The sequence below is a fragment of the Manduca sexta genome, unplaced genomic scaffold (assembly GCF_014839805.1).
Source record: "Manduca sexta isolate Smith_Timp_Sample1 unplaced genomic scaffold, JHU_Msex_v1.0 HiC_scaffold_3721, whole genome shotgun sequence".
Classification (NCBI taxonomy): Eukaryota; Metazoa; Arthropoda; class Insecta; order Lepidoptera; family Sphingidae; genus Manduca; species Manduca sexta.
Genome location: NW_023594821.1, coordinates 1 through 11,786, shown reverse-complemented (window position 1 = coordinate 11,786; position 11,786 = coordinate 1). Strand labels below are relative to the sequence as shown.

General features: G+C 35.3%; 1 protein-coding gene across 1 annotated transcript; it reads left to right on the top strand.

The window, feature by feature from the left end:
• Positions 1 to 10,610: 10,610 nt before the first annotated feature.
• LOC119193191 (protein transport protein Sec23B-like) lies at positions 10,611 to 11,688 on the top strand. The gene is made up of 3 exons (XM_037446837.1): positions 10,611 to 10,773; positions 10,817 to 11,104; positions 11,434 to 11,688. Exons 2-3 carry the CDS (start codon positions 10,826 to 10,828, stop codon positions 11,482 to 11,484), a joined length of 330 nt encoding a protein of 109 aa, XP_037302734.1. The 5' UTR covers positions 10,611 to 10,773; positions 10,817 to 10,825; the 3' UTR covers positions 11,485 to 11,688.
• The last annotated feature ends 98 nt before the right edge of the window (positions 11,689 to 11,786 follow it).

Genomic DNA, 11,786 nt, shown 5'->3' with positions numbered 1-11,786 from the left:
ATTATTATCAATCATCAATCCTAAAAGCAATAACGAGTGATCTCTTACAGCTAAATACTCACTTTGATGCTTATCAGCTAACTGTATTAGGGGAAGGTCCCGTCGTCTGTAGAAACACATGACTTTTGCCTCCACGTTGCCCGAAGGCGTCTTGTTCAGTTCCTCTATCCGCCGGATCTGGTACGGAGACGTCGACGACGTCTCGAAATAGACGCAGTCTGCCAACAAACAATGTACTTGGTTACATTTCATGTAAAACACGTAGCTGTGCAAATGCGGTGACTAACAACGGTTCACACACTAGCCAGTCGACTCCATGCACCGCGCCTCGTGTCGTGGTCATCAGCTATGAGTGAACCGTGCTAGGATTTCAAATGTCATTAATGGATTCAGTGCTTGTTGCTAAGGATAACATTCATTTATAGTTTAAACTTAACAGAGTTGCAACAAAAAATCTAAGAAATAAAGATCACTATCGAGGACTCGGCATCTCCTAACGGCCATTATAGTCATACCAACATCGCGCAAATGATTTTGCATATTATATTTTTGATGATATTATTTTATCATATGCGTAGTCTCGTCGTCGTGCTCCAAAATTAAAGGAGTAGCAATAACGAACTGTTCTGTAATAATAGATTGGTGTGTTTCCAATACAATATCACGTAGAAAATGTACTCAATTTCAACATTTTATGTGAGGACGTGAAGAACCTCTCCAATAAATATATTTGTTTCGATAGACCAATGTAAAAAGCAAACAACTTAGATGTTGTCTCTATTTTTTCCCGAACACAATCAATTAATTACGGAGATTGACATCGCATTTGTCGGTAAAAGAATAATTCTGTCGAACAAAACACGCCGCCTGGGAGAGCGTTTAATAAACAATGGAATTATAATTTCAATTACGACAAGTAAATTAATGAAAGACATAAAATTTTTCTGACTGGATAAATGTAAACGCTTGACAGTCTGCGATGGCTTTCTAAACAACATTTCGTCAACAGAGAAATGTTTTCGAAAAACTTACATAACTCGATATAAACGTTGATATCACCAAATACAGACAGTCAAAGATTTTCATATTTAGAATCTTTAATAAATAAAATCCTTGTAACATTCTAATCTAAAAATGCTAAATGAAAACCAAAATTTTGGGCTGTGCGTCGAGTGCCAATTGCGAGGTGATGCGGAACGAACGGGCGGCTAGTTACCGGCGATACTTATGTTGCTTACCGTACCACATGGACAACTAATGTAAAATGGCGCTTTTACCGTTACACCGCGCAACACAACTAAATAACTCGCGCGCATAATGACACGCCGCAAACCTTCGCAGCACCACCACGGCCACACGACCGCGTTACTTTTCGACCATTATTAATCACATGACAATACTCACAACATAAACGTGTATTCAGTTTGACAATCATTTGAATCAAAAGTATACATAAGGTTTAGAGTAAGTGAAGAATGTATTGTGACACGCATAAGAAATTTCGATTTGTTAGTGAATGTTAATTAGATGAGAATTTATGTTTTGTACTGATAATGCCAAGTTTCTGAGTTAAATGGGTTTTGACTAATTTCGAAAGTTTTAAGATAACTTTGACACAAGCATGAAAAGGTATGAATTTAAAGATTTGGTTTCAAATTTAATTTTTCATGTCTCATGAACGTTTTATTTTTTATCAAATTAGCTAACCTTTACAAATGTCTACAAAATCTTGACGAATGGCAACCCAAACAATAAGTTTGGAAAGTATTTACCTTTTTCCTACAAAAATAATTAATTAAAGTATTTAAAATGGATTATTTATAAACAAAATTGGCCTTACAAAGTTCTAGTAAACCTCCGTGATATTTTTAAGAATTTTTATTTTTAGGAATAATATTGGTCTCATGTTTCCTGTAAAGAACATGCTTTTTAAATTCATGATTTTTATCTATATAAAAATCATGCGCGATTCTGTATATATATATTCTGTATATGTATAACATTTTGGAGCTATAATTGTTATAGTTTTCAAATTAAATCCTGCGTGCTATTATTGTACCATACAAACATTTTACACTAATGATACGACGACCACGTGATATAAAATCAAGAACGAGACTCCAGTCCGAAATATATAAAAACTACGCTCGCAAATCATAAGAAATCCTCCATTCTTGTGTTCCCAAGGTGTACTAATTTTAACTGTGAGACGCGGATTCACGTGTTGCCGAATAGAGCGGGCCTGTTACATAATATTAATTTGACAATGTCATTGAACTGTTTGCACAAACCACATGTGATTATACTAAAACCTGTAGTCCTTTGTATTAAAATATAATGAATAGATAAAAAAAATTACACACTCGTATTTGAGAACATGACGAAGTACTTTCTACAAAGTACATGATTCGCATTAGACGAGTACGCACAATAAACGTTTACGATACATCGGCTCAAACGTGTTGTGTACACGTGCCGCGTGTCCGTGGCGACATGGCGTTTACACCGGGCTGTAGTCTCGAACCTATAGGCAACAGTGGTACCTCTACGCGGGGTTAAATAAAAAAGTATCCGAGGCCGCGCAGATCTGCCCTTTTATAACCAGATTTCATTTAGTCACTATTTATTTAATATACGTTATGTTTGCCAGACCACGAGGTACTCTTATCCTACATGTTGCATAGGTGGATTTGAATGATTAGATTTATATGCGTGGTTATGTGCGCCCTTTAGCATCATATTTTTTATTGCAAATTAAACACAACAGTTTTCGCCAGTATCGAAGTTCAGTACATTAGTGCGTACCGCTGTCCATCTTAGGTTACAGATATTGCATATTGGGTGCGTGGGCGGTGTGGTGTCTATAGTTCCCCGTGTGTAAGTATGGGCTAGAAAACACAAAAGTTACGTTACGGACACCACCTACAGCCGATAGTTATGTATAAGTTGGGGCATTATGCGGCTGATAGCGATGTTAACGCCCCGTTCAGTTTTGCCAAGAAGTGTATTTTGGAACGTGTCAATAACTAAGTGTATAGTAAATTTAGCCTGGACAGCGTCATCAGCGCAGGCCGGCGCAATAATTGCATTTATTGAAAAATGTCTTGGCTACCTATAATGCGCTTCTTGGTCTTTCGTTGTTAATTACCATAACTGGCTTCATGGTCACTTGTTAGCGATTTCCAGTTGTCGCTTGGGAATACACTCAAACACACATAAACGTAGTTTTATTGTTTTTGGTTATTGATATACACACACAAATAAATAATTAAAAGAGTTTAATAAAATTGTTCGTAATTTTAATATACAAATATATTTTCTGCTTTCGTTTCGCTAATTATATTCCCTGCTACTATTTGTCGACAACTAGGCCACGAAATCATTCGCGTGGAAATTCACATCGTAAGTATACCTATAGAGTTACATTTTCTTTAGAAACGTTTAGACCCTTTATGAAAATGGTTACAAACCCAATGGAATGCCAAACGATTTTTTTGTACTAAGAACCCACAGCGTCCCTAATGATACGTTAAGCATAATACGATAAACGTATAAAATAGTATGTTTATCAACTTGTGTCACTCTGGTTTTTTTTTATCTTGTGACACGCCCGTCATTATCCGAGATTTTATTATGTATTTCATTGGCAGTTAACTATGTATGCACACAACAAAACTCATTGTTGAACAAATCGTAAGTATTTTTTTTTTATTTTCATTTACACAGCGGGCATTCGTTGATCCGTTCGGTTGGTTTACGAGTTGTTACACACGTTATTTTAGTGCTAGTTAAATAAATAATAAAAAAAAGAACGTTTAAACACGTTCGGATCGTCGACCGACAGATTTCTGTCATGATGTCACTAATTCGACGCGTATTCAATATCAATGTCATGATGACTTCTGTGCCGCTGCGTGTGTAAACATTATTGTTCTGTAGTATACGAGTTTCAACTTTGTTTCTTTGTGATTGTATCAGTTCGGAGATATCGTAAATATCAAGAGTTAACACTTGGTTTTGAATAGTACAATTCCATTGCGCGTCTTATGTGTGAACCGAATTGATTTTCAGAGTATATCAATAAAGTCGTCGTTTTGAAGATCATTCATATTTGTTAGGGTGGAGTTCAATTAATTACTTAAATAAATGAGGTCCTAGTCTCATGGCAAAAATGTACACATATTATTCCTGACGGCGGGATTTCTGTTTTCAAGCTTATAAATAAACGTTTACGCGGGAAATTAAAGTGGCAGCTTAAGATTTATTGACATAACAGGAAATTTTATTCGTGGCTTTTGCACATATCCTAACGAAAGGGAAAATCCGTGTATTTTTCAGTAAGTAGGTAAGAATACGTTAGATTCTATTCTTGTGTCCTAAATGTTTTATGAACCATCAGACGCGTCCATGTGACCATTACGCAGAGATCAAAACCACCTTCAGCAATGTTGGGATAATGTCAGAGTTGTAACGTTATTTAAGGCATATCCAAGTTCCATTCCTCAATGAAGGTAGGATTTAGTATGACATTTTGTTCTGTAAGACTGAAGGCTAGTACAAAACATATGCTATCGACACAATCCTTAGAAATCGAACATGAGCCATGTGTGTCCGGCTGTTGATACCTTTTACCTATAAGCAATGTGCATTGTGTATACACCGAAGTAAATAAATAGAGTGCACCCCGCAGGCATAGCTTTTAAAAGCAGGTGAACCAAACGAAGGGTGAATAAAAAAACGTAAAAGAGTAGCAATGTTGCAAGCCTTTGTGACAAAAACCCTGTGGCACGCACGAGGCCGTGTGACGTAGGCCCTTCAAGTTCATATTATTATTAGGTCGTATATTCAAATCGACGCGGCGATAATTAAGACGTAGTTTACACTAGTTTGTATTATTTAAAACTTGAAGGCGTCAATACAAAAATCATCCATGATGTCTAGAATCCTTCAATGATAGTAATAAGAATATATGGTTAAACAGCAAGCGATTGTTAATTCATCATAGACATTTCCATGTGTATGAATCAACTTGTGGGTTTGTCTTTAGCATGGGTTTATATCTTATCTGTTCGGACCTGGTTTCTATACGGCCGTAAGACCCATAGGTCCTATCACGACAGTTTGATGTGGAGTTGAGTCTATGTCGTTAGAAACTGAATAATTAGGTATTCATTAGTTACTGAACATAAGTTCTTTTTATTTTACATGTTAAAAGTGACTCCACTGCACCTGATGGTAAGTGTAGTAGGGTCCGGATAGAATGTCCATTGGCGAGAGATGATGCCGGCATGTTTGAAACCGGATACACAGACTGATCCCGGAACGTGACACACATACTTGGAGCACTATTGCGTGCACTCGGGGCCTTGTGTACGGTGGTCGCTAACCGGGCGGAAACAAACACCCCACCACTGACAATATTTTTAAATTCAGTTGTGGCAAAATCTACATTTTGTAACATACAAATTAGTATAATAGTAAATATAGAGTAACCATACATCAATTACGCCACACTAATTTCATTATTTTTTGAGCCCTCCTCCCTGCTTATCACATTTGTAGGACCCCGTCTCGGCCTCACATAATATATTGCAATTGGCCGGTGTGACGTCACATACTATATTGCAATTTTTTACACAGTACCAATTTCAAGAGAGCATGTTTTGTTAAGTTTTTCGTTTGCAGTATTTTTGTGTTTCAATATTCTTTAAATTTCCAAATTTGACGTCATGAAACTTATGACTGGCCCTTGTCAGATAATGTCACACTTAGTCGACCTTCTTCCCCGCCCTTAAAATGTGTCATAATTTATGGATAGTAAATATACTGTGATAGTAAATGTAACTTGTATTTTCGGACTACCTGACGCGGATCATCGCGGACAATGTACCAGCAATGCATGCGGATTTGCAGCTTTCACCGATGGTGTGGCAATAATTATTGGCTTGCCCTTTGATATGACAGGGCATGAACATTGTCATACTTCGCTGCATGCGATTGTACTTTCTCCTTACAGGTATTTTCGTGACTTTGGTTTAGTGATATTTACGCTATAATGCTCGAAGTACAAATTGAGTCAAATGTCTCAGTACAAATTGTATATTCATTTAGTTAGTAAGTTAGAAGAAACTTCGACTGTTTTTGAGCATAGAGGTCGATAACATGGCCGAAATGTGTATAGGCGACTTCAGTTTCCGGTATGGGTGTTGTGCATATTATGAAAGTGATTTGTTGTTATAATCAGATCATGTACTGCGTACTAATATGTGTACAGGACTATCCTTTTATAATTATCTTTATGTCTACTTCAACTACGTAATTACATCTAATTAAGGTAGAATTTGTGACTCATATATGAGCACTAATATAACAAACTATTTTTTGAAATTTACATATTCACAAACAAAACTGATACCATTACAGTACATTGTACATTTAAACATTTTATTTGCATTTTAGTACATACCATTCGAGCCAGTAACAGATAGGTCTGCTTAAGTAATGGGTCATTGAACTCATACTTTCACATAACTGAAGGTTACTTTAATAAATAAATTCTCATGTAAACGGTTTGTGCAATTTCAGGAATGTACCTGCGACCTTTGTCTATCTGGAGCTAGGCAACTAAAATCTGTATAGTTTTAAATTATTTGCTTCTAATATATTATGCAAGTTTATTGCAATAGTTGGTAAGGTAGTTACTACATACTATCTTGTATTGAATAATATTTACACATTTGAATAGAAGTATATTGATATATAGAAATATTACTTTCATAATCTATTCTCCATTTATACTCTAAGCACTATTAGAAATTATGAAAATCCTTGTACTTTTTACACACATTTGAATATCTTTCTAAGTTGTCCAACTTTTATTAACATATGCCTTTTGCTTTGTGTATGATTTGTAGGCCACAAAATATAATAGTCAGCAAACAACTTGACCACTATACCCCATAGTTGAGGATTTATTGTATGGAAACTTATACAAGTGTGCCCAGGTTTCCCACTGTTGTATCCTACATTATTTGTTCTGGGAATGACAGGTTACTATAAATTGGAAATAAGAAGGGAAGTAACTATTGCCAAATATTTATTTAAGGTGATTCGGGGTAAAATACACAATCCTAGTCTCCTACAAGCAGCTGGGCTGTGTGTCCCGGATAGGTATGTAGGGCGGCGGCGGCGACCGCCACTGTTCTCGGTGCCGCGAGCTCGCACCAACTTATTACGGCATGCACCATTGACGCGCGCGCTGCGTGTGCTCAATGCTTTGTCCAACCAGATTGATATATTTTCGTGCTCTTTGACGGAATTTACATCGGCCGCTTATGTAATAGTAAGTAATAATAAAATATTATAATAACTATTGTACTACGCTATTGTATTGGGTATTACCTGTAAAATAGTTGTATGTGGAAATAAATAAATAAATAAATAAATAAACAATACAAGCTTTCCCGGCTATACGGCAGTGTGGTAAGATGTTTGCTGGTTATTAAAGGTAATCTCAAAATATAACTTGTCCAAAAAGTAATTGTTATAAATTCCCACATTTGGGTTGACTTAGTTAGAGTTCACAAGTCACCTACCTATTACTTGACTGTCAATTGATAAATGCAGGTAGCCCTTGAGGGCACACCTTTAATGTTTATAAAATAAAGTTAAATTTTTGACACACCAAACAATCCAAAGCTAAAGTAACATATTTTTCAATACAACTTTTGAGTGATATCTAAAAAATTCTCAATCACAAAATATTTCATAATACCCAACCAATGATTGTCATTTCGTTTTTAGTTATCTCATGTCCTTGAATACAATATTTTATACTGAATTCTATACACAATGCTAGTTCTTAAAAATAGCTTTTAAACTTGTTACATAGATTGAAAAGTTTTCTAATGGCATTCAACGTAAGCTATGCAGTTTCAAAAATATCATTTTCCTGTATGCCAAAATAACAGGTTAAATCTAATACCGAAAATCTAGACTTAACACATAATGTAGAGAAGAAAGCCTTAACAAAATTTATCCTAGTATATGTCTTCAAACATTTAGAAAATATAAATAACACTAATACCCTTTTTGACCAATATGTCTGTGGTTAAGAGTAAAAATTAGAGGGAAATAAAATATTAAATACAATCAGTTTTTTATTATGGTTTTGTGTTAGTTTTCTATTAAAATTATGACTATGTGGATAATATTTTAACATTTACATTCTCAAGATTAAAATTATTTCAATATCACTAAAATGTTATATTGAACATTTCATTATTCAATGCGCCTAAAATAGTTCTTACACAAATCTGATAAAAGGAGAATAGTGTTTGTTTACGCAATCACTGTTTGATTGATGTTTGGATCTATTTTACAATATGTGATGGGTAAACACAAACAGTTCACAGGCATCATTCTAATGGGTATAGAGTTTAACATAATCACTTGCCAAGTGCCAACTGATTATAGGAAATATCCCAAGTTTTGTGGTGGTATTCCTGTTAGAAGTCCTGATAGACAGCAAGTCAAATATTTGTGTTAAAATAATTAAATTCAGCATTTTATGCTTTTATTGTTACAAGTTATAATATTTTAGAAAGAAACATTTCAACTTATTAAAGTAGAATTATATCAATCCAGTGATATATAAAAAAATTAAATTCTAAATAATGTATCTATGCCTAGAAGTTGTATTTAAAATTCAGTTATAAGTTTGAAACTTTCAGTTACATTTTGAAAAACAGGTTTCACCTAAGTCAGGTAAGAGTTATTAACAAAGTTCAGTCTTTAAGAAAAAAAAAGCAATGTAGTGAATGTAGGTCAAGTAATTCTTTGTCAGACACACAAGAGTATTGCATGTGCAGGCATTTTGAGGTCACTACATAAATGATAATACTCAATATGTGCGAAAATTACCCTGTTAAATATTTCTTAAGTCAATAAAAACGAGACAAAGATACAAGGAAATTGCATATACATAATTAAAAAAATAGATAATTGTTACAAGCATTGCAAATGTGATCAAACAAAGGTAGCATAACCTTTTAGAAGAGCACAACATTATATTGTAGGAAGTAATACAAAAGGAAGACTTAATTAACATTCGACGCGAGCTGCGAGGTCCGCGGAGCGCTCGACCACCGAGCGCGGCACATGAGGCGGCCGAGCTCGGGCAGGCGGCTCGCGGCTGGCGGCGCCGCGGCGGTACGCGACAACAACCCGCCGAGGCGCCGGCACCCACCGCCTAAACACCGCGCGATATTGCCCTAACCGACACTAAATCATCACTTCCGACTTCCTCGGCGCTTGTCGCGCTCAAAATCATCGCGTACCCCACAGAAACATCCCACTCTCATACTTAAAATGTTTTGACAACATTGAATATAACCTAAAATATCATGTTGAAATCAACAATTCTTCCTCAAACAATCCCAGAAATATCCATTCGCGATAAACAATCGAAGCCGCTTCGTGTTCAACTACTCGCACTCAGATACGCAAGCCGATACAATGATACCTAGATGCAAATGCTAATGTCCTATTTGACGAAATTTGGTAAAATATAATTTTCCGGTAACATTGCTTTAAAAGCGGCAGAAAACGCGGTAACCTCTTAAATTTCGACAAATCAGGCGATATTGGGAGATATACCATTATTGAACTAATTAATGTGAGCAATTAATGAAGGTACGACAATCAAAGCAAAGCACCGCTAATCTGGCGGTGAACCGGCGAAGCTACAACAAAAATAACCAATTATTCCTACTTACCGCCGACTCTGTACATATTCGCAGCCATTTTTATACACAATCACTATTCATTAACACTTAATTAATCTACATCTGACACAATTAATAACTATAACACTATGTAATTGAGCTTTTAACAATGTTTTTCATCACGTTAACTCCGGACGCCTTTCGCTGATCGCCATTTTCTTTCACACTACTAATTTGGCCAGTGCGCAGTCGCACTTTTTGGCGTAAACTTCTTGCTCTTGAAACAAAGCAATAGCATGTTATCAATTATGTGTACACAAATTATATTCAAATGACTGTTGTTTTAATATAAAATCCCAGTTATTTTACAAATATTGTCCATAATTGAAATATAATTTACTATGTCCTAAAAATAAAAAAAATAATTCATTCAAGAACATTCCGTTACTATACAGAATGTGTTCAACTCAACTTCACAATTTTCTTTTTTTTATAAAAAGGAGAGTTGTTTATAACACTTTGATTTTAGGTACACGTTTTATCACTTTTAGCACTATTTATACTAAAAATACGTATTTTAAAAAAAATATATACGTATGTCTTTTTTTAATTGTGAAACAGAATGCAAACAAATATATTTCTGGAATTACATGTAAAGGAACGTTGTTTATAGGCATAGACAAGACACGCTCGTTCACTCTATGCGCAAAATTCTACAATCTATGATTAACCATAAATATTGGATATGCCTTATCTTGAAAATATAATCATGCATTTATTTTACACTAAAAAATATTATTTATTTGAATTTTAATTAAAGAAAAATCAATAAAATCCTTTAATTTATGTTGCGTTTCCAAAAATGACGTGGCTTGTATGACAGCTGATTTGTCTATGATTTTGACAACTGCCAAATCAGCCAGCCTCTCGTCCAGTCTGTTGAAATTAGTGAAAAAATCCAATATACATCATATTTCTGAATGAATACCTTGTAGGACTGTGATATTGCGCGTATGTGGCTTGTTTTGAAATACCGCATGACAACGTGGTATGTAAAACTGATCGGTGTTTTCCAATTTGATTCATTGTAGATCAGCAATATGGCCACGTACGAGGAGTTTATCCAACAGAACGAAGACCGGGATGGCATACGGTTTACGTGGAACGTATGGCCGTCGAGTAGGATCGAGACTACAAGGCTGGTGGTGCCCCTAGCATGTTTGTACCAACCGCTGAAGGAGCGGCCCGACCTGCCGCCCATTCAATACGAACCCGTGCTGTGTACGCGTAACACTTGCAGAGCTATATTGAATCCGATGTGCCAAGTGGATTATAGAGCTAAATTATGGGTGTGCAACTTCTGCTTCCAAAGGAATCCTGTAAGTGCATTGAAACTTAAAATTTGTATTGATTTATATTTGTAAATTTAAGCCATAATCGCCACAACAAATACTGTATATTTGGGCTTTTCCATTATGTTTATTATATTATAGTTTTATCTTATACAAATTAAAATATTGCATTCTTTATAATTTTCTTGTAATAAATAGAAAACATTATACATGAATACCAAATATATGCTACTACAGTGTATATACCCTAAAGATTGAAATAACAGTCTTAATACCCACCATGAGTCATAAAAACATATCATTTAGTAAGTATAGATTATTGTAATCATGGTTATAATTTTGACTTTTCTTTTCAGTTTCCTCCACAATATGCTGCCATTTCGAGCAGCATCAACCTGCAGAATTGATTCCAAACTTCTCAACAATAGAGTACACTATCACCCGTGCCCAGACTATGCCACCGATATACACTCACTCGTTGTTGACACATGCATGGATGAAGAGGAACTTGGAGCACTGAAGGATTCTCTCCAGACTTCATTGAGTCTTATGCCACAGAATGCCCTGGTTGGATTGATCACATTTGGCCGTATGGTCCAAATCCATGAGTTGAGTAAGTATTGCATTGGCTGGTCTAGTTTTATTATGTAATTTTTTTTCAAATTGTGATTTAAGGTGCTTGATAATAATCATTTACTATTGCAATTTG

Coding starts and splice junctions, on each gene's coding strand:
- LOC119193191 (XM_037446837.1), top strand. CDS start 10,826: ATGGCCACGTACGAGGAGTTTATCCAACAGAACGAAGACCGGGATGGC. Junction 11,105..11,433: donor TCTGCTTCCAAAGGAATCCT/GTAAGTGCATTG, acceptor TTTTCTTTTCAG/TTTCCTCCACAATATGCTGC.